The sequence below is a fragment of the Dromaius novaehollandiae genome, chromosome 3, assembly GCF_036370855.1.
Source record: "Dromaius novaehollandiae isolate bDroNov1 chromosome 3, bDroNov1.hap1, whole genome shotgun sequence".
Lineage (NCBI taxonomy): Eukaryota > Metazoa > Chordata > Aves > Casuariiformes > Dromaiidae > Dromaius > Dromaius novaehollandiae.
In genome coordinates, this window is record NC_088100.1 from 64,140,041 (window position 1) to 64,167,886 (window position 27,846).

General features: G+C 41.4%; 1 protein-coding gene across 3 annotated transcripts; it reads left to right on the plus strand.

Annotated features, from left to right (window-relative positions):
• The first annotated feature begins 378 nt into the window (after positions 1-378).
• Positions 379-27,809, plus strand: LOC112995530 (uncharacterized). Of its 3 annotated transcripts, XM_026120559.2 has the most exons (14): positions 379-999; positions 4,078-4,197; positions 5,147-5,266; positions 6,393-6,512; positions 11,669-11,791; positions 12,821-12,903; positions 14,190-14,315; positions 15,246-15,291; positions 16,463-16,596; positions 20,773-20,901; positions 23,398-23,512; positions 24,418-24,552; positions 25,835-25,960; positions 27,220-27,809. In XM_026120559.2, exons 1-14 carry the CDS (start codon positions 774-776, stop codon positions 27,339-27,341), a joined length of 1,725 nt encoding a protein of 574 aa, XP_025976344.1. In that variant the 5' UTR covers positions 379-773; the 3' UTR covers positions 27,342-27,809. The 3 variants fall into 3 exon arrangements, with proteins under 3 accessions (XP_025976344.1, XP_025976359.1, XP_025976351.1); XM_026120574.2 differs by lacking the exon at positions 20,773-20,901; XM_026120566.2 differs by lacking the exon at positions 6,393-6,512.
• Positions 27,810-27,846: the final 37 nt, after the last annotated feature.

The following is a 27,846-nucleotide window of genomic DNA, read 5'->3' on the forward strand; positions in this document are numbered from 1 at the left end:
TTTTTCAGCATGAAAACTTGCAGGTAATTTTTACAAGCAGCATTGCAATGTCTTCCCATTGTTAACTTATCCAGCCCAATCTGTGGGATTTGTTTGACTAGAAGAAAACATTATTTTAAATTCATTTGGCCACTGCATTTTTTGTAACCAGTTTTCCATTCTCGCTTATTAGAAGGTTTCACTTGACTGAGTCATGAGCTGCTTGCCAAGAGTGGGCCTTTGTTCTGGTCTATGCTCCAGAAGAAACCGGAAAAACCTGTTTCTGTACTCCTCTTTTTTTTTTTTTTTTTTTTTTTTTTTTTTTGTCTCTTCCTCTCCCATTGGCAGCTGCAGCTTGTACACATGTAGACAAGGTGGTGCCTACCTTTCATGCACAAGGTTGCCTTACAAAAACTGGAGTTGCTTTCTTCATTATCCCAGAGCTTTTCTAGTCTCGTGAAGGCTTTGGTGGATGCTCCAGGAGTTAAACTTTGTTTGTGCTCCATGGGATGAGTTTAGGTCATCAGTTTATTTTTCTTCAAGCAAAGGGAGGGTGTGGACTCCACATAGGAGCTCTGCAGAAACCGGTCCTGTTGTGCAATGTAGCTTTTTGGACACAGAAAGAAGATTGTCTCTTTTACAGCGACTGCACACGGTGTAGCATTAAACCACGTCTTCCACACAGGACAAACACTGAGGCAGCAAATTAGTGCAAAACGTGGACAAGTTGGGAAGAGACTTTTCTTTCCATCTCTTCCCTTCTCCCCTCGCTTTGTGCTGCTGTTGGGACAAGAATGGGTCAACTGTGTGGACGATGCCTGCAGCTGCTGCGGGACTTCGCAGCCGTGGTTCAGAGGACATCCGCAGAGCTGCTGCATGGCATTAAGGAGTGCTTAATTCTGATAAGCAACTGTTCTTGCCTAAAACAAAGCAGCTCTACAGGCAGACGGCTGTACAAGCCCATCCTGCAGCCTCACGAGAGGGTGACAGCACAAGAGTTTTTGCAGCACATTGAAACAGGTAAGAGGGCTTGGTTTTGTAAAAGGTTTGGGAAAGGATGCGGAGATTCTCTTGTGTGTTGAAAACAGATTGCTGGTGAACTCCTCTGACATGGCATAGAGCAGCTCGGTGATGTAGTAAAAGATCTACAGAGCATTTTCTTTTGTGTATGGGACACGAGGGGTTCAAATGGTGTAACAGGATCTAGGTACAAATGGTCAGTCACTTTCTGCTGTGCAACCATAGCTAATATTATAACCCACGTAAATATGTGTCCTAAAAACAAGTCCCTCTAGCAAGTGAAGTTAATTTTGAGAGGGGAAGGATCACATCTTTTCTTTGTCTCCCACACCCAGTCACTGAAGTGACACAGCTGGAAACAAGCTGTGCCTATGCTGGGAGCTACAGGAGCCCAGATCTGCAAGCAGACAAATCACAGTGCACTCCTGGGTGACTTCTGCACATCCACGTTGCTGGAGTTAGGCTATGGGTGTCTGTGCTGTATGTGGGGAAAGCCAAAGTCCCTACAAATCCCACTGGTCTCCCACGAGTTTCTCAGACTCAAGCATCTGGTCTGCGTAAGCACTTTTGTGCAAACATTTTAGATAGAAGGCTTGAACACGATTAGGGGCCTGTGCTTGAGTTGATGTAGATCCATAACTCTTTATAAAGCTTCTCTGCTTTATAGATTAACTCCCTAATTCCCTTGTTTATCTAGCTATTGTGTCCTCTCTATCCCATTCTAGGATACAGCAGCATTAATAGGAAAACTTTTTTTTTTCATTCTTGCAATTGTGGAAAATCTTCTTGGATCAGTGCATTTTGTCAGTTGGCACTTTCACTGAAAAGCTGACCTAAAATCGTTCCTGGTCTCAGGCTTCTTTTTTTCTTTTTTGGAGAGGAGGCTGTTTGCTTGTTTGTTTTTGCTTTGTCTCTTGGCTAATCGCATATGTTTATGAATGCTGGGCTAAAGCTACTAAGCAAAATTGCAGACCCTTCTACTTCCATTTCTGTGAAGGCTACAGTTTGTCCTTTGCATGGCATAGTAACACTGAAATGATCTGTCATGGAACAAGCTTCACGTTAATTGTTGTGATGCTGATAATTTGTAATATGCATGGATTAGTCACAGCTAATGCTGGTATTAACTGGTGCCATTACTCTGCGAATGTGAGGGGTCCCATGCTGTTTATATGGTCCACTAACTGTTCAACATTAAGCACTGCCTGAATCCTGAAGTCCATATTCAGAATAGAACAAGACCTTTCAGCTTTGTGTACAGTGGAGATCTTCCAGGGCTGAATATTTTCTTTCAAAGGCTACCATGCTTCTGACTGTGTAAGAGACAGCCTCAGCAGTATCCCAGCTCAGCTGACAGATTAGATGCAAGGAATGGATGGTGTGGAAGAAATGGTGAGGCCAGTATGGTCCTTTGCAGCACCCACTGGTGCTTTCCAAAAAGTGTAAGTGTGTATTTTCTTAAAAATTTCCTTCCCCTCTGAGATGGGTTTTCAAAGGGCTGGTCCACCTCAGTCCTAAGGAGCTAGGGCACAGTAGCAGGGAGCCTGAAGCTGCTGTGACAAGTAGTGCACAAATGGCAGGGTGCACTCTCAGGAAGATCCCGACATCCGTGATAGTAGATACACGGAGCCCAGGAAGAAGAACCAAAGAGAACCAAGCCGCTTCCCTCTACCTTTAGCACTCTCCTATGTGTTTTATTCCAAAGTGGGGCAAGCCAATCCTCCTTTCTAGGCAAATTGCATTCTTAAAATAATCAGGGAGCTACCATTTGGACAGAGTTTGGATACAAGGAGAGGATTCATGGTTGGTCATTATACTCAGTTGTTAGCTACAGCAGCATATGTTTGGTGTTATAAGTAGGTGAAGATTTTGAGTGGCTTCATTTTCATCATTCCTCCAACCAAAAATGCGGAGAGATGTGAGAGATTCAACTAGTTGGTGTGTAAGCGATGGAATTAAACTACATGAAGAGATGATTGTTTTTACTCTAAAAGCTTACACACTGGCTAGTCTGTCCTTTCGTGTTTATTGCTAATTATTAACCAAAACTGATCTTTCTATGAATCACTCCTTCTGTGGAACTCACTTACCTAACCCTGAAGGTAGGAGTTTGTTATTCTTAACATGTCAGCAACCTCCAGTGGCTTGCGCGGAGTTTCATACTAAGGCAGGAAGGTTTACATCCCTCACATCCCCTTTTTCCCATGGGAGGTAAAGTGTCTAGTTCTTGTTGTTCATAGAGATATTTGAATCTTTAATGCACTGCTTTAATCTCTTGTCTATAAATACATCTTGTACCTGTGTGCTCCATCAGCCAGCTCAAACTACATTACCTGTTCAACAGTTTATACTGTTGAAATACTGGAGCATTGGTTTGATGGACCTCTTTTCATCTCTGCTGCTCCGTTCTATGCGTTCTAGGCACATACTACAGTGGCGTATAGAAGTCACTCATGACTGCTATTGCTGTATTTTTGACAGCTACTGCGGAACATCTGTTTTATTTGTAGGGGAGGTATCATACTCAAGAACAGGCAGAATCACGCTGGGAATTTGAGCCTGAGGCAAGCCCATTTGCAATCCATTTTGCTATTCCCTGAAATGCTTTAGTGCAAGGCTAAGGATAGGAAACATAGCAAAAATAAAATGTGACAAATTAAAAACATAAACTTTGCCTACAAGTTCATAGCTAAGAAAACCATTTTCACAAGATAGATTTTAACAAAGAACTTCTGTGATTCAAGAAAAGATGAAAAGTTTTATGGAGAAAAAGAACACCTACATTTATATCTGATAGCATAAAAGTGTCTAAGGGTTGTAATTTATCTTGCTTCCAATCACTAGCTGCATGAACTTCATAAGAGGCTTTGCCAAGGACAAGTTATTCTAGGCTTATTTATTACTACTGCTCCTGAAAGCATGAATAGGGATAGATGGGTTTGATGGAGCTACTGCAGTACAAAAATCCTTATATATTTGTTTGGCTGCTTATGTAAGTGCCTACAAATTTTTAATTCTTTTTGTAAACTAAGCTTTTTTGGATATAATTGAGTCTATGCTGTCATTGTGCATCTTTAGGTTTCGAAATGTCACCACTTGGAAAGGACCCTCTGGAAGCCTTAAGGACCTTAGCCTTTTCAGAAAACCCAGGGTTACAACAGTCTGCAGCTCTCTACTATCTGCATATGAGTCAGCACAGTAAGTTATCTCAGTGTGTTAGGAAATTTTCACGTAATTAAAATTAAAAGTTTTTTTTCTGAACTGTGAAACTCCCTAATGTATCAAAGTTCTTTTTTTTTTTCTTTCATGTTATATTTTCTGCTGAGGAAAATGGAAATGCTGTCAGTGCAATGTGGGCAGAGTCATTCTGGGTTTGCTATGAGGAGATAATCTCTCGTAATTAAAAAAGGCTGTCATTTATGTACTTGTAATACTTCTGAAAAAATTGAGCACAACCCCTTTGAGAGTTTGTGTATACTGAATCTCCTGAAAGCAACACAGTCAGAAGTATGGTGCAAGGACATGGACATAGTGCTCTTTTAAGGTTTTACATTACATAGGTTTTAGAAGATAATAAAGCCTTGGAGGTCAGATGGTAGTGGAGACTCATGAAGGAAGCATTCCTCTGTGTACCAACCATTCCATGGGAGCACTTGGCTCCTGAGGTAATTTGTAAACAAATAGAGAAGTCAGTCTAGATAGGTCAAATAATAAGATTCCTGCAGGAGTTTGGGTCCTGCAACGGGGTAGAAATATCAGCAAAAATCAGGCTATGATTTATTTATTTGCTTTTTTAAATTTTACTTAAGGAGAACATTCAGGCATTTGGCTTGATAGCTTTATCCCATGTACTTTTTCCAGCTAAAAAGTTCAGACAGCCATGATATGAGGACCTGTTATGGGTAGAATGACTTGTTTGGTAGCTAAGCATATTGCTTCCCTTCCCATAATGTCTTTAAAGTATTTGATTATTCAAAACATTTGCAGGGAACTTGCCCTGCTTTGCTAGTAGCAATGGAATTTAAATGAAGGGAAATACCATTAAGCCTGTGTTTGGGAGCACCTGAGGCCTAATGCCTGCAAGATAAAAGTGTCAGAGACTGCAAGGAATGAGAGGTTGCCTGAATATTTCCCCACACTGCTGCAGTGAATGTCCCCCTGCCTGTGGAGCACCTGGAACCCTTCTATGCCTTACTGCGGTCTGCTGACCTGGAGGTGCAACAGATGTCGTCCTTGTCCCTTGTCAACTTTTTGCTGGAAGGAAACAGTGAGTAACTAACAACCCATCTCTGTTCTGGTGAAAAGGTATCTCTGCAGCCAGACCCAGTGCATAAGGAGGGCACATCTACATACCCAAGTCTCCACAGATCCAAATTCCTTTGCTCACACTCTAGGTTGGACAGTATGAATCTGTTTCTTGTCTGCAGACCACATAGATTCAGGAGCATATATTAGATCACCCCAAGCTATGTTATATCATGGGGCAAGAGAACTCGGCTCCATCTGCAAAGGCTGGTGAGTTATTCCCAGGCTGATGTGGGAATATATATGCTGTTCTCATTCTTGGATCACAAACCTACCACTTACCCTTTCAACAACAGATACAGCTCAGAAACAAACTCTGCCTCTAAGACAGTGCTCATTTTTCTGTTATTTATTAACTGAAGTTTGGTCTTAAGTTGTTTGCAGATTAAAAAGCAAACAAAAAAATAAAACAAGATGTTTAGTAGATTTCAGTCACTTCTGTAGCTAGTAGGGCTCATTTCTTTGTGATAGGACTGGGGAGCTGCAGATGACAAACATCACCATAAAATTTATGTTGACAGACAAGGCAGCAATGAACCACACCTACCCACTGGAGTATTTAGGGCATCTGCTACTGCACTCCCTGGCACCTTGGCCACAAACAGTATTGCATCACACTGTCCCATACCAGCAGAAGACATAATCAGTCTTCAGTGAAGTTAGCTTTTTCTTTCCTTTTTTAAAGGATCCTGCTGAAAATAGTATCATGTCACTCTTTAAAAGCCAAAAATAATTTTTAGAAGTCTGCCTTCAGAAGGAAAGTGGAACCTGAGTAAATTGTGAACCTGTTGGAAATTCAGTTTCCAAATTTCACCTTATATCTAAAACCAGAATGGCTAGCAGAAATATTTGGAAACTCCTGAACTAGAGACTCTGAGCACCTCTTACATCCTCTCATGAGTCTGAAGGTGAATCAAACAAATGAAGCTAGGGATATGTGGGTGCGTTTCAGTCTATTTGCATGCTAGGTCCATTTTGCATAATCACAGTATAGACTCCAAAGCAGCCAAAGGAAGGTATATTCTTTGCACAAAGGCATTAACAATTTACTTTTTGTTTGTCCATTTTTTTCCTGAATTTATGGATAGTTGACAAAGAACTAGTTGTCCAAATGGGTTTACTTGAGCCAATTCTCGAGCTGCTTGAGTCAGGGGATCCCACTGTCCAGTGTAATTCCTGTGCCTGCACTATGACTTTGGCCATCTCAGGTAAGTGTGCTGTTCTTTCCCTTTTTCCTCTGAAAGGAATTCATTACAACTCATATGTCATATTTCAAGGCAAACAAGCTATTTACAATTGTTTTAGAGTCATAAGATTCAGCAGCAAGTTTCAGTGTTCCTCCATCATAAACTGAACTTCTTGAGATTCCAGTTAAGATCATTTTCTCACTGTTTCTGACATTCATTCTCTAATGATTACAAACCTTTTTCTAATTTCCAGCCTAAATATATTCATGACTAGCTTATCGTAATTAGTGTCTATATTGGCCTTTGCTTCAATAGTTCTCGCTCTCTAATGTCTAGAATTACAAGGCCACTTCATTTTACTACACTGAGAAAGCCAAGCTCTTTTAGACTCCTCTTGTAAGGCAGGCTCTCTATTCATCCTCATAGCGCTTCTGGATGTAAATTATATGTTACAGAAATGGAAAATGGCAATTTCATCTGCTGCTTTGTGATACCACAGACCTCAAACATTGTTGCAGAACAGAGATGTATGTAAATGACGCAAGAGTTCCATTTTCAGTTCATCTCTTCTGAAAGATAGGTGACCAGAAATGTGCAATATTCCAGCTGGGGTCTCACCTGGGTCTTTTATTGTCACATCCCAGGGAAATATGTTGTGTGACACATCATACGATAACATTTGTGGTTTTGTGATTGCAGCAGGTGACGATGTCATGCAGCTGGTTTAGATGTCTCTGTCTTTAACCTGAGTATAGGAAGCCGCTCCAGATCCAATTTACCTTCTTTCTCTGTTGAGGGCAGTCACCTAATGCTGTTGCACAGGGCCTTTGGTGCCAGTGCACTTCCAAGCTCAAGTAAAGTTATGTACCCAAGGAGTTTTCAAACTAGGTAGGGATTCATGCAAGAGTCGGTGGGGGGGAGTCCTGCAAGGAGGTAGGCTGGAGCAATGACTAGGATTAGATCAGTTTTGAGAACCTTTGTCCCAGTTTTGCTGGGATGTAGATGGACTGGATCCATTTCTTTCTTTTTCAGAGTACATTCAGCTACTGTGGCAGTGAGAATAAAGCAAGTGGCAATTCTCTGGAATTTACTTAAATTCTAACTCACAGACTCTGATATCTTGAAGTGTCTATTTGAGAAAAAAATCATGTTTAGTCATGTCCTGTAGGTAAGCCATTTATGCTCCACAGTGATTTAAAAAAGATAAATATGAAAGCACAAGCAAATTAGGATAATCCTTTATATGATCTTAAGGTGACTAAAATTCTAAATCCAAGAATGGTAATGATGTACCATAACTCTACTGCAATAAGTGTCCAAGACTGTGCAGAGTGAAGCTGCTTAGTAATGTGCCTGCCAGTTACTAGTAAATGGGATGTCTGGTTACCAGCTGTAATAGGTAGCCAAGAACAAAACTAGCAAACAAGCCCATTCAGAAAAAAGGATCTGAAGGTCAGTTTGTTTCAACACCAGCATTTGTCCACAGAGCAAGAGGACACATGCACATTTGGAATTATCTGTACCTTTTCAACCTGTGAGTGAAAATAATCAGTCCTGAAATAAGAACTCCTCCCAAAGTAGACAAAAACTGAACTAAAAGTTCACGGCAAGACTTTAGGGAAAGCTGAACATCTGCATTAAGCTAAACAAAGAGGATGCGCTGAATACAGAGCCAGGGATAAAAGCGATAACACACAACTGAAGCTGGATTTGGTTTTGGTGTATATGCTCACAATTGCTAATGAACATTCAGCATTGTGCCAGTTATTTTTCGAGCACACAAATGGCAGAGAGTGGAAAGAAAGAATTTATAAATGCAGGTTTCAAGATGAGTTATTTAGACCCAGCTTGAGTAGAGGCTACTGATTCTCCCACATCAGAGGACATCTGAATATGTGGCCCTCTTCTGAAAGTACTTTAAGGGGGATCAGATCAGAGGTTGCAGTGGCATCTGTGCAGGGACTGCGTTATTGAGATAAACAAGTGGTCCAGAACAGAAGCAGAAACATGATCTAGCCTGCCATATCTCTTATGGAGACTGTAATACAATTACACATCTTGGTGAGATAGGTATCTCCATCCATTCTGTCATAAGTTTATGAAAAAGATAAAGTGTTCAGTCACAATATCTGACTCAAACTAGAATGAGAATGGAGAGAAGGATGAGGAAAAATTATTTATATTAAAAAACATCCAGCAAGCCCTCAATGATGGGCTCTAACGAAGACAGCAGAGGTGAACCAGTTAGCTAGTGAACAACCCAAGAGAAAAGAAGAAAAGATGGGGTTTTCCTGCTCATGGAGTTTTCCATCACAAGGGTATCTGTTGTGGTCTCTCTACCGTCCCGCTGTGAGAGCCGGTGTTTGGTCATTCCCATGGAGAGGGGGTGCCCGGGTGTCTGCAGGCCACCTCCCTCCTGGGCGAGCGCCGTGTCCAAGCCCGGCCTGACTGCTGCAGGCTCCTGGTGCTGAGCAGGAGCGCTGAGCCCTCAGGTAGAAAGACTGTTTCAGCTCTCGCGGATGTAAAGCCTTTTCAAATCAAGTCAGCTGTGTTTTTTTAAGGAAGTCAAACCTTCGAAGGGCACAACGACTCGATACTCTGGCAATGCTTCCTTAGGAAGAGCATCAGATTGGAAATGTGTCCCTGGGAACCTCTCTCGCAAAAGGATATAGGATCCTCCTTCCCTGCCCTAGAAGGAAAGACAGAATTAAAACATCACCCAAATTCTGTAATCACTTTGTTCAAACACGAGTTTCTCTTCCACATTCATAAACAGTAGTGGAGAGTATTGTATGAAAGAATGGAGGAAGCAGCAATATCTGAATTCTTAATCTTTTTGCCTTTCTCCTTTATTCACCTAATTAGAGTCTATATCAGACTAGACTGGTTTCCATCAGATGGAACCGCACAGAAGCATTTCTGCTGCTGCTGAGGGAAACACAAGAACAATATATAGGCAGATTATATTGGAGAAAGGCTTGTCTGCAAAATTGATCAGAAAATGTCACCAGAGTAGTAGTTTCCCACATGGAAAAGCTATTTTTAAATACATGACTTTGCCTAGAACAATTATTTTGCTCACAAAATGAGAGTATTTTTTCCAAAATAAAGGATATTTCCTTGAGTATAACATGTTCATATGAAGGGGATGTTCACAGAAAGGGATTTATTCTGGAATACCAAATGCATACTGGCTGAACTGTACCTGAATAGCTATCCTGGGTTACCTATGCCAGTCAGTTTCCCAGTCTAGAGAGGCTCCAGGTATAAAAATAATGTTTTTGTTCTCTTAAGTCTCTAAGTTAATTAGCACCTGAAGAGTTGATCTCATCAACTCTTGCTTTCTGCTACTTCTTATTTCTCTCAGCAAGCTTTTGGAGACTGGCCACTGTTTAAACCATCTAGAAATGTACATAAATGAAACAATGCTGAAAACTCCAGTGGACTTCAATGGCTCTCTTGCACAAATAAATAATGAAAGATGTAAAATATTGACATTGCTTTTTTCTTTTATGAGAAGTCTGCAGAATACTGTGATATAAGAGAAAATGATTTTTCTAAAGACCTTTCAGAAAAGGTCATAAAAGAAGAACATTGTCAACACCTTAGTTATTCAAAAAAGCTTTGTCTTGCTTATAATGGGGTTACTGTTGCTCTGCAGGGATCCTGTAAGTTAAACAAATTTTTCCCTTTTAAAAGTCTTTACAGAGCTGCTGGTTCCTGGAGCTTGCAAAATATTTGGTTATGCAGAACTGCAAACTCTTTCCAGGACAGAGAGACTATTCTCTTGCTGGCCAATACTAAGCAAGTCAAAGAGCAGTTTCTCTTCTAATTCTCTTACTTTTTTCCCCTTTCAATTTAATTTGTTTTGCTTTATCTACTTGCAGCTAACATCTCTAATTTCACCGTTCTATGGCTTAGGCTTCTAGACTGAGGTAGCGGCCGGAGTCCAAGCCATGAACCTGGAACCGACCTTACTAAGTGCTGTATAAAGATTGAATAAAAAGATAGTCCTGACCCAAATCAGTTTATAGATTAACAAGGAGATAAGATACAATAAATGTGGGAGGAGCACAGTCTCAGTCAAAAGGGAGGCCAGCCATCTCAGCATGATGGCAAATTTTTGCCACTGTTTCTTGTGAATGTTTTGTTGGCCTCAAGGTAAGGGGGTGGGGAAGATCATAAAGGGAGGATTTGCTTTTATAGCAGGACGAGTTGAGGCTACCTTGACTAAGTCCAAAACAAAGCAGCCTAACTAAAAGCAGATTTTTTTTTCTAAATTATATCTGTTAAAGTTTTTAGTATTATATTTTATGGCATAGAGTAATATTACTGTATCCAGTATGTATACTATATACACAGTATATAAGTATGTTTTATAGTATATTATAATATAAAGTATGTTATAGCATTATTTAAGCATTATATTTAATTCTCTTTTTAAGTTTTTCATCCAAGAGTCTCAAAGGATTCTGCCCATCTTTTTTTTTAATTCTGCTTGTACGCCAGGATGTTGAATACAACTCTACAAATTAATACACTGCCGGGCAGGGAAGCACCACCACTTCTGAGAAGCAGCACCTTTTCAAATTCCAGTGGTTAAGCCAAAGTCTATTTTTAGAAACCTGTATGTTGCTTGTAGCTGTGATTGGGGTGTCATAGGCACATTCACTGACAGAAATTGACCCACTGAATATACCCTGCTAAATTAGTTCACTCTTATCTGCAATTAATCATTACCATAATAAATATGATAATATAGTATAATTAATTATGTAAACTTTTATCATTTTCAGTTAGCACATTGTGAATAGGTTGGTTGGACAGGGTAGGGATACAAGGCAAGGATGGGGCTTACTAACCTGTTAAAGGGGAGTTACCCTCCTTTTATCTTAATCATCCCATCCACAGAACAAAAGCATGCTATGATCTCATGCTAAATCCAGCTATGATCTCTACTAATCCACAAGTCATGAATTAGTTTGTTCCTTTTTGAGGTCTTGGAATTTTTTAATGGTTTCCTTTGAGCTCAGAGAGAAATTTTGATATGTACCCAAAAAAAATCAGAAAAGTAAACTCCAAAGAAATCTAGTTGTATACGTTCTGCTCTTAACTCACAGTAAGAGGATACTGTATGGCAATGTCTCATTTCTTTCTTACCTTAATATTTTCCCCAGAGTCCAACCGGGAGGCTATTGGTGCTGCTCAAGGAGTTACGCCCTTGCTGGCTCTTGCCAATTCATATGATCCTAGAGTCCAACAAAATGCAGTTGGTGCTATTCTCAACCTCACACAATCAGGTACTTTCTGACTAATGATTTATCTGAAAATGCTGAAAGAAAATTTCTTGCAGAGAGAAAAATATATAATTCAAAAGCATTAAGGCAAGAATAAAAGCGTATCTGAGCAACAAGTGCTTTTATGATGATACTATAGGCTGATGATTTTAGTTTGGCTTCTCTTTAACCAATACAGACCCATTTTTTCCCTGTCCCATGGTAGGAAGGCTTGATTTTCAACCTCAGGGAGCTAATGTGCAAGCAGTTAAGTCATCAGTCAAAGAAAAAGAAAAAAAATTGTTAAAAAAACTTGGTCTCAAAAGCTAGCAGCACATCTGGAGGTACTTTGAAGCAATCTCAGAAACTTATCTAACAACGTTGAACTCTGAAGGTTTGACTTGTATGCTTAACTTACTGTTGCTAGATGCCAATTACAGTAACTATTATGTGTCTGACATCATTGTTTCCATTAAAGGCTCCTGGGATCTGTTCTGTCAGCTTCTGCAAGAGCAATAGTTGATCCTCTGCAATAATATTTCCGCACATTAACTCTGAAACAGAGGCCAACATCAAATCCCACCCATCTAGATGATACTGTTATCCCACACAGCTAGATGATACAGCTGTGAGTGATGTCTTTCATCTCTAAGAGACAGAGGGTTGGCAAGAGCTTTTCATAGTTGGCTATTACACTTCTGCCATTGTTCAGAATTAAAAAAAAAATTTTTTCATACAGAAACCATGGTGAATGTCATACCTGAGGTTTTTCAGATTCTCCTGCAATTCAGATTCTCTGAACAATCCTTAGCAGAAAACTAGCAAGGGCTAAATCAGTCAGACAGCTTGCTAGTCGTTTTGCTAAAATGACTGCATACAGGTAGTTTGCACAAACTGTAAATTATATACTCTGCAGTCACACTTATTGGAATATATTTGGATGAATAGCATCGCTCTCTAGACCCTAATCGTTGTGCATTTTGAGTGGTTCCTTCAGATGAGAGGAAGGGAAGAGGCAGGACACACTAACAGCACTTTTTTTCCAAATCACAGAGAAGATCCAACAGGTCCTATGCAAGGAAGGAGCCCTCCCAATTCTCACTTTGCTGCTGGAGTCTCCTGACTCAGAAGTGCAGGTATGGTTCAAACAGGTCAGATTTTTAAATAATAGCAGTGTGACTGTGGCAGGACCACAAACCACAGAATTTAGAAAAGAAAGGGGAGGGAGGAGGAAAGGTTTCTCTAGAGAAGAGGAGGGGAGGAATTAAAGAACTTGTCGTCGTCTTATCTGTTTTTTGCTACAGGAAGCCAGTATGTGACAGTGTCTTGGTGAAACTCTGCTCAGTCAAAAACTCAATTTGCTTAGCTCCACAGGATAAAGTTTGTAATTGAGAAGCGCATCTGCCAGCACACACTTATGCTTGTGTACATGCACACAGTTGTTACGCAGTTACGTTTCTATATCCTTCAGATCAGGCCAGTTGCAGATAGGCCTGTTCCTCTGGACCTTTGCAGCCTAAATTTCATCTTCCCCTCTAAGCAATTTTCTGAAGTGCCTTTGGAGGGCACAGCTTTCAAAGATTCCTTCTTCTTGTTGTAAATGTCTAAGATATCTTCTTATTTTACGCCTACCACAGATACTGTATAGAACCTCTTTGTGATTCAGCACACTTAACAGAGAGCTGGTTCTTAGTTTAAATGATGAAAAATTGACGAAAAACTATGAATCACAGTTGTAAACCTTAAAATCCACTAGTGCATTTAGTCAGTCTTCTGGCTAGCACAGGATTATTTCCTCCATTGTTTTATTTATCTTTATTCAGTTCTGCTTTAAATGTCTGCAGTGATGGAGCCTCTGGATCTGCTTTCTGCAAGCTGTTTCAGTGTCATCAGCTTTCCCTGATATGCATCTTAAAATTTCCTTCTTTGCAGTTCAGCCTGTTTCTTCTAATTATAACCTTTCTAGTAATACATACTCTCATATATATAGACCTCCCTGGTGTTAATGTTTAAGCCCTTTGAAAATGATCTCTTGGCATGCTGGGAGAGTGACTACATCTGACTTTAGTAGAGCAATGTAAACATGTAGTGCAGCACATGTGAATGAGCTAACTTAGGTGCCAGCAACAGTGAAGGGGCAGCAGCGCAGTAAATTCCCACATACCCGGGGGTCCTCATAGGCTCATGCAACCCGCGCTGCCACGGCACGCCTGCTGTAGTAGGAACAGTAGGTCACTTTTCCTAAAGGAAGCCCCCTCAAGCTGTTATCATGTCTGCCTGATAAAACACTCTGAGGATGAAAAAGTGCTTTGTTTTCCTCAACTCTAAATCTGAGCATTTCTCCAGTTTATTTTTTCCTCTCTTCGACATGTCATCACTGTAACTTTCTCCCTCTCTCCCCTTTTCTCGTGGTTCGCTCCAGTATTACAGCTGTACTGCCCTGAGCAATGTGGCAGCCAATGCGCAGCACCACCCAGCCATGCTGAGGACAGGCAACAGGTTCCTGCTGCGAGCGCTCGTCTCTCTTCTGTCTTCTTCTGTGGATAAGGTGAAGTAAAGAGAGGAGGAGAGGGAGCAGATTTGCTGATAACAAAACATGCATCTGCATTAGCCTTTTCATTCAGACCGGGAGGGCACTTTTGAAGCAACTCTCCCCACTGTCGCTACTTGCTGAGCTTTGGTTCACATCATAAAGCAGCCTCAGGGCATCCAGCCCAGCTGGTCTGAAGTAAATTGCCACAAAATACAAACTGGCATGGGCTTCAGTTCCTCAATTCCAGCTCTTCTCTTCTGCAGATCCGATCCTATCATGCTGCACTGTTTGCTAACGTAGGCATGGCCTATACTCATCATTTTCCTGATATTTCTTTTTTGTGAGTGTTGAAGTGCCCCCCAAACCAAAATTCTGTTGGCTTTGCCTAGGCTCCCACCATCTTTGATCCCTGTGTGTGTGATAGCAAGTGTCTGGAGCACCTATTATGCTGCTTTTTGGTTTGTTGGTTTCTTTTGGTGTACATAGCATAGCCATGGCTTCAAAGAATAAGCTCCAGAACATATGGTTTTATTGGGAGCCATGCATTGAGAAACTTCAATAAGCCACAGTTCAGTATTTAAAGGGCAGAACCTTCAAATTCTGTGTAGGAGGTAGGGGAAAAAGAAAAGCACAAAACAAATGAGATAAATTCAATCCCTTCATTTTCCTATAATTTATTTGGCATTGCTAAAATAAGCCAACATCTGAACCCCACTGGCTCTTCCTCATCAACAGCGGGATGATTGATACCAGAGCAGGGTATCATGAATGGGGCTGAAAAAAAGATTCATTTGACAAAAATATCACGTCCCAAAATTCATGCTCTGAAGATGCTGTGATAGCTTGCTGGTACTGTAACATTTGAGTACAATAGCCAAGAATGCACATTACTGAAACCACTCTTTTCCCCCCCCCCCCCTTTTTTTTTCTCTTTGGCACAAGCAGGTTTCAAGCCAGGCATGTGTTTGCCTAAGAAATTTAGCCACCAGCGGTAAGTAGTATCTTGGAGATAAACAAACCACACTCTGATTCTTTTACTTTTTCTCTCTCTCTGCCTTTCAGAGTGAGCACAGTGGGTTGGGAACCTTTCATATTAAGAGCAAAGAGATATCCCCTTTTCTACATTTTAATGAGACGTTAATAGAAGAGGAAAGTTTAGTGCATATGCTAACTAATCCTGCCTCAGAGCTCCCAGGTAATGAGGGGAAGTGCCTGAACAAAGTGACAGAGACAGCATAGGTCTTCTTATGCACAAAGCCTTTGCAACTGTACTAAGTTTTACTCCTTTCCATACTCCCTAAGCATTAAACCTGATTAGGACAGAGTGTGTCCCAAAACTGCTGCTCAGGTGGGGACCTGTCTCCTCCCGAGACATGAATCTGTCTGTCATTAAATATATTTTTTTTCACAAGCATTTGTCGTGCTATTGTAAAAAATCCTATCTTATTAAATGCCCAGTTATGTTTCTACAGTGTACTCTGGAGATGGCAGCAGAGGAGTGTCACACTCCACACTAGAGCCGTAGAGCCTGGAAAAGATTGTCCATCTAGAAAATGTAGCGAGGCTTCATTTTCAAACAATCACAATTATAGTGGAGCTGGGAGTAGAGGAACTGCTCTTTGCTCTTTGGAGCGGTTGAAAATCCCAGGTCTATTTAGGTGCCTGCCTTTTAGGACTGCTGCTCCATCTGCTGGCTGGTCTGGCACTGCCTCTAGCGCCAGGAAGCACTTGCTGAAGTTTCAGGGATATAAGAACAGGACAAACTGGTCTCTCCCTGGCTAACCACAACCCTCTGTGAGATACCTGGTGCTTGAGGTCACCTTTCCACCTGTGCAGCAGAAACCACCACTTTCCCACCAGACTTTAGGCCAAGGAAGCACCCAGCAAATTCCTCTCATTTCTCCTCAGCAAGGTGCAGACACGAAATGTGCCCAAAGCTATATTCTGCTCTCACGCCTATGTTAATCCTTTGGCAGAAGGAGACAGAACAAATGAGGCTTTATTTTTGTAACCAAATATCCAGCTTTGTCCCATCCCACAGAGCTCAGGAGGTCTCTTCGAATAACATCATAGAGGTGCAGTCAAACGCTCATAAGCTTAGAGCCTGCATGCCTCCTAGTGATGCTCTGACGTACGCTAACTCAGTCATTTTTCCAAACCAGTGGATACTCAGGTTGAGATTGTTGCTCACAACGTCCTGCCCAAGCTGCTTTCCCTCCTGGCATCTGGCAATAAGGATGTCCGGCGTGCCGCCATCGCACTGCTCTGGATACTGTCCCAGCACCCACGCAACCAGGTAGGGCAGGTGATTTCCCAAGACCAGAGGCAAAAGAGTGGTTCTGGCTGGGTTAATGCTTTGTTACAGCAAAACTGCAAAGAAAATGTGTCTTGGGAAAGACTGATAGAGTCTGTGAGACTCCTCAGCCCTTTTCAGACTCACCCCAAAAGGCCTTAATTAAAAGGTCAGATTTTGCCTATTGCATCTGCACCACCTGACAAGTCCATCTGTTGGGGTGAGCGGGACCCAAAGGCTGCTGTAGTCAGTCAGATGAACTGAGGGGACAGTTGAGGGGGAGGGGGTGTCATATGCCTCAAACACAGCCCTGAGGTCCCTGCAGCTCTTCTGCGGTCCCCTCGCTCCTCAAGCTGTAGGGTTGCAGGTGGGCATACAAGCGGCAGGACGTACGTCTAGCATCATAAGAGACAGAAACCAGAGGGGCCACTGAGGAGGCTGTTCCTTGGCTTTACTGGATTTACAGTGTGCAGGTAAAGTGCATCACTGCAAAGTCAAATGCAGAAATACATTATTTTCCAACACAGACAATTATTTGTAAGTGCTTTTGCATAAATACAACATCTTTTGAATTAGGATTAAGACAACAAGGGGGGCTAATATAATTTAAATTCATGTCTGTCTATAATTAATTCACTTGAACTTTCCTGTGTGTCCTCATGTAAGTCCTTAGTTACAGAATGGTTCTTCTGTCCATCTGGGTTCAGGGTAAACACCACCGTTAGCAGTGCAACACTATGCAAATACACGAAGAAGTCTGACTAGAAATAAACAACAGCAAATTAAAAAAAACAGACATCCCTTCCTTCACATAAAACAGCAAAAACAGTAAGTGGTGAGTGACAAATTAGTTGTTTCTTAAATAAGCTTTTCCATTACAGTAATTAAAGGCATCCTTAGGAACGTGGGTATGAAACGGTTTTTGATGGGTGTTTTAAGCTAACACTAACCTGTTAGGAGAGCTATAATTTGGGCAGATAAGGCAAAAAAAGTGAGACCCTTTCCTGTCATATTCCCTTAAGCAGTAGAGAGTCTGAGTGGCGACAGCTGGTTTAGGTGCTTTTCAGGCTTGAAATACGCTCGAGCTGGTTGGAAATTTCCTCCGGGAGTTGAAGGCCCTCTGCCTTATCCCTCGGTCGCACGTACACTACACAGTACAAGGCAGATTGTGCCTCCTGTAACTCCAGGACAGGGGGGAAAAATGGGAAAGCTCACTGCCTACGTTGCAGCAAGTAGCAGCGTTTCAAAGGTACTGTGGCTTAGTAAGTTTTGTGCTGCATTAGCACCAAATGTCCCCATCGCTTGTCAAACTGCCTGGTGCAATCAAAACACATCTCGCTCCCAAAAAGGTTACAATTGAAATATGTTAAGTTAGTTTGGGGTTATTTGCACAGTAAAATGTTACTCAGTAGGAGGCATATACTGCAACATTGTCCTCGCTGTCCTCTTGCCCCAAAACACCATTTACGCTTTTTGTGCTCCCAACAAAGAGCACCCTGCAACTCCTCTCCTCCCTGATCCTGAAATGTGTCTTCACTAGTGCTGCAGAGCCCCAGCTACACAAAAAGCATGGCTCAGCACCAGCCTGGCCAGGCAAAAGGCTTAGGAGCTCAGACTTGTTATATCAGCAGTGAAACAGCCTTCACAGAGGAAGCGGGTCAGCAGCAAGTGACTGGAAAACAAAGCATTACCCTCGAGGGTTTGTTTGCCATTGAGAAGCATCTGTATCTCAAAATTTGTTTTCGCAAGCAAACATGGCTGTCCCTGACCGCTGAAGGTTGCTGCATGGCGAGAGACTGACCTCTCCTGCCTCGCATCCCCCTCGCCACCTCCATGCCTTTTCTGGGCTGTTTTTCACATCGTTTCAAGGTCCCTTTCTCTAACTCAGGCTGAATGCTGCACGAGGCAGAGCAGGGCTTCTCCATGGGAACAGCTGGTGGAAAGCAAACCTCCGAACAAAGCTAACCTTTACAACCACGTCAAGCGATGCTTGAATTATTACAAATACCCACAGGATACAATAGGGCAGACTTCATCCGCCCTTTCGTTACCGCAAAGCCAACCTCCTGGGACGCTTCGCAGGCGTCCCTGCTTGCTCCCTGCCTGAACGCTTGTTTGCGATCCCCTGCCCTGGCCCTGGACAGCGATTCCCAGCAAGAGCTGGACCACTGCCCTCTTGCAGGGGGACTTTTATTCAGTTCTCTCAAGGACAGTCCAACCCCTAAAACACCAGGGAAAGAGTCAGGCTTTGTGCAAAAGGGCCTTCCAAATCAGTCATTTGAGCAAAGAGCTGGGAATTGGAATAGCAAAGATCTCTTCCAAATGATGCTGCTGACTTCCCACTCCAGGTACAAAATAGCTTTGCCTTCACATCCTGCTACCTGGGAAACAGTGGATAGTATTTACTTTGGCAAGCACCACTTAGCCAAAGATTTGAAAGTGTAGCATTGCCATTTTGAGCAGAATTGGTGCTGGAATGCTTCCCCTCGCTGTCTTTTCTGAGTCTTGGGAGAAGCTGGATCAATCCTCATTTAACCAGGAGATCCATTTTTACTCAGAGCACTCTTTCCTGACTCTCCCTCACTATGCAGGACTGAGCCAGGAAACAAAATCTGGATCCCAGCCACATGCCAGCCAAAAACGAGGCTCAGCAGAATTTAGAGGACTGTTGCTTGCTAGCGTAGGTCCTAAATAAATTGAAGAGCTTGGCAGGAAAGTCATTATGTATTGGAAAGTTCATTTATAGTCTGTAGACAATTCCCTTCTCTCAGGCTGTAGCAAATCAAATAAGGGTAGTATAGTCGATGGGGATTACACAGAAAAGAGGACACTCAGTCTGAAAGCATACAAAACAGTCATTACTGGTAATTATGATTGGATTATCTAAAATTATGTGATTCCTGCCTTTGACGGGAAGGAAAAATAAAGCTAGAGAAAATTTACAGACATATCTGCATATAGGATTCTCTAAATGCCCTGAGTTTAGCCATAGTACTGTCCTTTGTATCTATTTTTGTGTTTTATTTTAGCATTGCTGGTTGTGACAGTGCTTAAAAAGAACATAACTGAAGATGTCAACTGATATTAAAGCAAAATAAAATACTCTTTTGTAATTTAACTCAAACGCAAGATGCAAGTTAAACTAATTCTTAAAGACATCTGCCTTTGGTGCAGCATCGGTGATTCTGACACTTCCCAGACTTCAGAGATACACCAGTTTTCTCAGACTGTATAAAGGACTGATGACTTATTTTACACTGAACACCTTTGCTAATGTGTCTCAGTTTCTAGTGACACAAATAAAATAGTTCTGAGAACTGCAAAAAAAAATTGCAAAAAGAAATGCCAAATGCCTAAGGAAAACAGACAGAAAGAAAAAATTCTCCCAGTGAAAGAAAAAATTCTCCCAGTGTAAGAGGAAATCTTTTGTTGCTCTTAACTACAGACTTAATCCAAAACCTGCTGAAATCAGGTTTCTCTTGTAAAGAACAGTCCCCTATTAATCCATACTGTTACTGAGGAAACTACCCACCCCGTAATCCAAACTTGGACGTAAGATCTGATCCAATTGTACTAATGGAAGTTGGAGTAGATTACATTCAGGAGGAGAGAGGCTCACTAACACCCTTCTAAAATATCCATCAGAAAGCAGAGAAATGTATGTATAACCTCAGAAGATGATACTCAGGACACACCACTGAAAAGATGCCCAGTCACAAACTGATCTAAAAATGCAGTCCATTACTATAGGCAAGGTAAATCATGGAGGTACTTAATGACGTAGTAGTACTTCGTGACGTACGTCTTTTCCCTTCCACCCCTATCCTGACCACGTCTCCTTCCCGTCACGACCGCGCGTTCTTCCCCTGGCTGCAGCAGCTGCCATTCACATGGCAGAGCAGCCTCTGCAACATGGTTGATGCAAACAACTTGCTGCAAGTGAAGAGTAAACTACTGCAGCTTAAGGCTCCAGCTTTCCATAGTAAGTGTAGATCGGTGCCATCGGTAGACCATATTTTGAGAGGTAAGGCCCTCGGCCTAGCTGCTTTGCTGTTTGTTTAAATAAGCTAACTAATACTCCTCTTTCAGAGCTATCTGCAATTTAGTGCAAAGTTGTGTTGCCATGTGTTAATGTTTTCTGTAATGGAGGTAAATTAGGAAGCTGGTTGCTCTTCTCAGGATGCTCTGACATGTGCAGAGCTACTGCAGAGGCTGGGGATGCTACTGTCAGCACATAAAATGGACCCTGTCATTGCTGGCCATACTGCTTGTATCATCCAAAACCTGAGTCTTTCCAAAAACAGACAGGTAAGTAGCCAATTTTTTCACTGAACTATACACTGGGAGGTTGCAGTTACATTTATATTGAATTGGCATTAATCACAGAAAGAACTGATTGTTTTTTTAAATGATATGCCAAGGATTAATATTCTGCACAAAACTGTATGAATAACAGTACCTGATGTGTCATGGCAAAAGTTCTGTATTTTTTCAATACAATATAAAAATGGCAATGAAAACAAGAAATACTTCATTTCTCTATGAGCCAGGGAAGTGGTCACCTAATTTGAGTGGCTGTATCATAGCTATAAAACGTATTTCTAGCAAAGAGATTTCATACTAATTAAAGAAACCACCCAGGAAAATCTGAGGCTGGTTAGAAACTGAACTCTTATTTCCTGACTCTCACTTTCTGGATGTTTTGGCTTACCCCTTCATGGCATTTAACACCGGTCTAATTTCACTCCTAATTTGTTATATGTAAGTCCAACTACTAGTGTATAGTTTGCCTGTTTGGCAAGATGGTACTTGTGGCAAGATGCTATAAACATCTCTATTACTGACTTTGCTTCAAATGGAATCCTAATCCACAGGTGCATTTCCTTTCTCCCTGCCTTTGAAGGGTACTCAGTTCTCTCAGTCCTCCTACTTTTAGAAAGGAACACATTTCTATCACCTTATTCAAACATGCCACTAGTAGCATAGTTGATATTGGAGGCAAAAAAAAAAAAAACAAAAAAAAAAAACAAAAAAACCCACCAACAGATCCTTGTCTCTGCTTTGTCCTTTGCTCCACCTTCCAGTACACATTTCTGGGGGACTCGCTTCCTTTTCTTTCTTTCTTTCTTTTTTTTTTTGTGTCCATGATCGGATTGCTACTAGTTTCAGAGACTTCTTTTCTGAAGTGTCAAATGTCTGAAACAAAACCTTTTCAACCTCAGTGACTCATCCGATTTCAGACTTGGAAACCTATTTGTCCTTCCTTTTTTGCATTGTTGATTCCCATTTCTGCAGCTCTTTAGTTTTATCACGATCAGTTTAAGCTGAAGTAGCAAACTGCAGTGCAAAATAAAGTTGTATTTTGTGTCAGACAAGGACTAGTCCCCTTTACCTCTCTCCCATGAGGTAAGAGAGCACTCACTGCAATTGAAAGAGATTTAAACTAGCCAAACAGAAAACTTTGCTATGAATCTATGAACCTCACTAATAACGAAGAATGGGAGATGCCTCTCAGCATGTTTCGAATTGGGATTAGAAATGTGACTTTTAAATCATGAGGTTTTCTCTTTCTTACCAACGAAGATAAGAATTACAAGAATCCTTGATAGTTGTGAAATCAGTTGTTGCAAGGAAGTGCATTCTCTTGAACTCAAGGCCTAGAAGAAGAGTAAAGAACATTCCTGGCTTTCCAAGTCTGCTTTTAAAAAATGGACATATTTATCACTCAAATTCTATGCCTTTCTTCTGTTATTAGCAGGGAGCTGCTTCACCTTCATAAAAGCTTCATAATGTGCCTTGTAATGTATTTAGCTCTCACTGCATAAATAAATCCAGTGCCAGATTTCCAGGGTTACCAGTGCCAGGTTTCCAATCTAAGGAACTGACCCCAGAACACGTAAGAGTCCTTATCACAAGAAAACAATTTTTCTTCTTATGCCAGCAGGACACAAACAGACTGTGGCAGATTGAAAGACAGGAGTCCTGAATCCAGCTTCAACCTCTAAGCAGGGAGTTAAAAAATTGCAACATAAGCACAAAAGAAATCAGTATTCCTTTTTTTTTGATAGCCATCTGAGCTCCCTTATGGAGCTGCGAGCTCCCAGTGAGCTGACAATTTGGAGAATTCAACTTGCCTTGTAAACAGTCACCTGCTGTTGTAACAGGATTCATTCCTAGATCTCATGTGCTTCTAATCCAGGACAGCATACGCTAGGTCTCCTTGCTATTTTCAATTTAGTGTCTGAAATATGCACTCCTGTGCAGAGATATGCTATCCAACACCATTTTTGGTGTAGCAGATTCAGTCTGAAAGGTAAGAGATACACAGAAATGTTTAATTCATAACAATTGTCTCCAGTGACAGGAGTCACCTTTGCTAGTGAAAGATCACCTCATATTTTTGCAGATCACAGCATTTCCATGTCAGAAAGTTTTCAAAGCCCTGGAGGCAAATATTAGATGACCAAACCAATGAACTTCCACATTTCCCAACCCTTTGCCCTGAAGTACTCAGGTTATTCACCTAACATACTGCCTGACACAGCAGTTATAGGTTAGGAAATTCTTTGAACTCTAAAAGTGATCCGAGACCATGAGAACAGCCTACACAGGGCAAGCTCTGGGAAATGCCTAACATCAGGTGATCTCTTAATAATCCAAGGTGTCCGGCATCTGGTTGTATGAGGTCTGGGAGGGGATATTTTCTTTATTGATGTCTTAGTCCTCAGTACTGTAAGGGTTAATTCAGTACTTTGGAAGTCCTTGAACACCAAAAATGCAGGGAAGCGCTCTTTCTTGTTGCAGAGAATCGTTGAGAGCCCGTGTGTTGAAGGTCTCCTGCAGACCATGCTTTCTACTGATGTTCAAGAAGACTCCCTTCATTATGTGACATCTTGCCTCGCTGAGCTGGCAAAGCAAGGTAAAGAAGCAACTTCACTGTAAATGAATTAATCTGAGAAGTGCACACATCTTTTATTAATCCTGATAGCATGGATGGAGACATACATTCCAGGTCTTTCCCTTTAAACTCTCAGGAGTTTTGCCATAAGCTTCAATGAGAGCAAGATCAAACCCACTGGCAGGAGACGTAGGCTCCACTGTTTGCACTCTTTATCATTGAACTGCTTAAACTTTTTTGCTCAAAATTCTTTGTGCCGAACCTTACAGCTGTGCATGGTCTGTCTACGTTTACTTGTAACATCACTCAGTTTCTACTGCTGAATTCATTTCACAGTGGCAGGAACTAATTCAAGAAGAAGAAAAGACTAAAACACAATGTGGCCTTTTCTCCTTAAATTTATTGCATTTTTTTGAAAAGAGATTGCACATTACCAGCCACGGAAGGTACAGCTCTCCCCATGGCACAGAGAGGATCAGTGTAAATTTTCCCATCCTGCCATAAAGCTAGATATTGTCTGTCAAACATTTCCTCTCTGTAGCTGCCACTGCAACTGGTGACATGTTGCATTTGATTTTGTGAGAGGTGCCCAGCAGCAGCTGGGCAGATTGAGCCCACTGTGCCAGAGCAGCTCTCATACATAAAGTGATTTAGTTTGTCAGAAGACACAACCCATGCGATAAAAATCCACCGGCCTTTCTATGTATAGAATCCATGGACCTACCTTGTTGAGAGCATAACCCCAAGACATGACCTGTTTTTACAGCCCCAAATACTTATTGCAGAAGTTCAGCACTTATTTTGCTTCTCCAGCTGTGCAAAGGGCTTCCTATTTAGGCAGTTAAGGTTATGGCAAACCTCTCGCCTGCATTTCTAGGGCACTGGAGTTTATTTACAGAATACCCTTCTGTCTTTGTATCTTCCAGAAGGAGCCACGTTACACATGGTTCAATGGATAGATGAACCCTTGACGAAGTGCTTGGTGAGACTGGCTGGCCAACTGGAACATACGGAGCCATCCTTTCAAGCTGCCTCCATCATCCAGCACATGCTAGGTCACGGTAACTGTCACACAGCATTTACTGGGCTTTCAAAGACATTTGTGGCTGTCTGAAGTGAAATGAGCCTTCTTCCAAAGGAGTTAACTGTCAGGCACCAAATAACATTTAACATTTCTAAAGCATCCTCCATGCACTCTCTACAAATTTAATATCATAAAAAAGCCTCTCAATCGCCTTTGAAATACATAAGCAAGTAGTACTTGAGTGCATGAGAAAGCCAAGAAATGAAAATAGACCATAAGATATTAAGGTCTGATTCAGTTGTTCGTTACCTGTTCAAGCACAATCCATTCTGCAGTGCTATTCTGTAGCAGTTCCAAGGTCCTTAAAAGCAGGTTAAGTGGGAAGGTGGGATAATGTAAAATATTTCTTACCTTTCTTCTTACAGAGGAAAAGATGAAAACGTTTCAGACGAGAAACATGGTTACATCTTTCTGCTTGATCCCCCTCCTCCCCCCCCAACGCACCCCAAATCTATCAGTATATACAATATGATGGCATTCCCCACAGATGGGAGCAGAGGTTGAAAACCATGAAGACAATTACAAGGGGATGGTCATGTCCCAGAATTTTAGATCAACTCCACTCCCTAACCAGCAAGAGGAGAGATTCTTATTGAACCAAACACCACTGTTTTAATTCTCAAACAGTTTAGCTGGAGCAGTAAGGTAAAATGGCCTTTATGAACGTAGCCTGTAATTTTTAGATTTCAGTGAGAGATAAAGAAAAAAGCACAAGACAAGAAATAGCTTTATGCGTGATATACCTGCTCCATGCAACTAAGAGCCTCTCAGACTTGCAAGAAGGGGTGCAGATGATGCCTGCCATCTTCTCTAGAAGAGCATGGTTACATTTTAATCCTTCAAAATGAGAGAAATGGAAGCCTGGAGTGAGGGACTCTAATAGGGAAAACAAAAACCTGTTCCAGTCCTAGCCTTGAGCATTTGTTACAGAGCGGACTTCTAAGGTGAACAGAGTCCAACAGCATAATCACTTCACAGCTGGGTTAGCATGAAAGGCTGATCCATCCATAAGTCAGCATGTCCCTCACACAAGGATCAGCTTCCTAGCACAGCAGAAACTCTGCATATCATTTACCGGAAGCATCTACAACACAGTTAAAGGTCGTAGCACATGGAAATCCTTTGCCGTTCTTTGCAGTAACGTTGATTGTAGCCAAGGTAGCCAAGTCATTAACATTCTTAAGTGTTGGTACAAAGGTCAGTTCTAGAAGTGTTTTAAAGGTTCCTATTTATCACCAGTGGTTCTCCTGTTTATGCAGAAAAGATGATGCTTTTGTTGAAATGTCATGTCAAAGAGACTCAGGCCTACCTCAAGAATTTCCTCACCCACCAAGAGATTCGCTTTCAACAGCTAGGCATTTCTACATTCTGCAGATTGCAAGAAGGTACGTCCTGCGGCAGTGCTCCCTGCCAGACTCAGCCTCCGGGGCACAGTCACAGGCTGCCTGCTCCCGTCAGTGGCAAACAGGCACCGCGTTATAACAGCATTTCCCCTGCACTCCCCTGCAATGGCAGCACTGGGCAGCTTCCTTCTGGGGACCAGCTCTGCCCGCCAAAGCAAGCCAAACAGCAGAATAGACTCAAGGGTGGCCAGTATCTTAGCTGCTTTAAAATAACCAAAAACATTTTAAGATAAAGGCAAGCCATTATTTTTTAAATTAAAGGCTTTCTGATCAGCAGGAAACTGGATTCAGAAGTCCAAAAAGCTTTTCAAGTATGAAATTTTAGTTTATTCTGATACAGCAAGCAAACATGAGCAGACTGCATTCATGGCAGGCATTATTGACAAACAGCATTTCCATGGCCTTGCCAGGTCTTAGATATGAGATAAAACATACAAAGATGGCACATCAGTAATCTTCTAGTTTGTCACTCATTAAAAATAAATTTATTTTGAGAGAATAAATAACTGCTTGTCCTCTTCACCATTTTGCTGATTAATACTGTTCAAGGATGACAGGCCTAAAATAGTCATCAGCAATGCACCTTGTTCCATAATGTCCTCTTATGCATAGAATAATTGATCTCCAAAATTAGGGAATCTTACATTGAAATTAGCATTTTATAGCATATATATTTCTGAGAACATCAGTATTCTTTCTACAAACATTTAATCATGCATATTTTGCAATTGTTTTGCCTTAATCTTGCAGTTAAGGCAAAATGAAGCTGGAAAATCTCACATCTTTGGCATACTTTTAATTCTGTTCCTTAACATTTTCCAGTTTTGATTAGGATTTTTTTGTTTTGAGGTGGAAATTGAGTACAGATGAGATACATGCTATCTAGACTTACTCACATCTTACATCTTCACATACAGAGAGCCAGAGCTAAGTCCCTGCCACATCTTCCTATGTATCTGTTGTACAGGAACAATAGATAATGCTGTAACGGCCAACTGAGCTTTAGACTTCTGGATGTAGGAATGAAAATGGGTTTAGTATCTAGTATCTGCTCTCTTTTATGTGATAGGAGAATATTGGTTTACCTTGTGTACATTTTACACTGTGATAAGAACCACCAAATCTATCTAACCTAAAATACACGCATTCTAAGTGTTTGCAGAAAATACAGGGAAAACGTTTGGAGAGGGCAATTACTAAAGGTTCACGAACCTAACACTTGTTTGTTTTTTTCTCTTCAGATCCAGAATTTTCTTTGGCATTCAGAAAAAGCCAAATGACCAAACTCCTTGAACAGGTCCGTCAACAAACGGAAGAAACTCAAGAGCTCCTCAGGGCAGCTATTTGCCACGCAGACAGTTAATATTTAAGCCAGATGGTTTACAAAAACCTATCAAATCCAAGATCCTGAACCTTCAGAGAAAACAACTCTCTTCATTGGCTTTCACAGTTGAAAGTTTTCCTGCTTACTTGCCTTTTCACTATACAAATAAAGAGCATACAGCATCTCATACTCTATAAAATGGAGATGTTCTGACAACAACAGGAGTCAGAGCAGGTCAAAATCACCACTTGGACATGCCGGCTAGCTGCTTACTTGTGCTTCGACTACGGCTGCATTCCTTCCCACCATTCGGAGGAGAAAAGAGAGGAACCCCCCCCCACCATCGAACCCCTGTCATGCCTGGATAATCTCCCTCCCCCTTTAAAAAACAAACAAACAAACAAACAAACAAACAGGAAGTGCTGTAGTCATGAGGTTTTATTTGTGTAAAAATCTGTGTCTACTGGAGTGGCGCGCCTCTCTATAAAGTATGTCGGTTATGCTATACTCTTCTGCGTCATCTTTCTTCTGTTTCTGTTCAGTG

What these genes read in the sequence shown, in the direction of transcription:
- LOC112995530 (XM_026120559.2), top strand. Translation starts at nt 774, where the DNA reads ATGGGTCAACTGTGTGGACGATGCCTGCAGCTGCTGCGGGACTTCGCA. An exon ending in CCCAGCACCCACGCAACCAG is followed by an intron (nt 16,597 to 20,772) that starts GTAGGGCAGGTG and finishes TGCTCTTCTCAG; the next exon opens with GATGCTCTGACATGTGCAGA. An exon ending in GTCTTTCCAAAAACAGACAG is followed by an intron (nt 20,902 to 23,397) that starts GTAAGTAGCCAA and finishes TTCTTGTTGCAG; the next exon opens with AGAATCGTTGAGAGCCCGTG.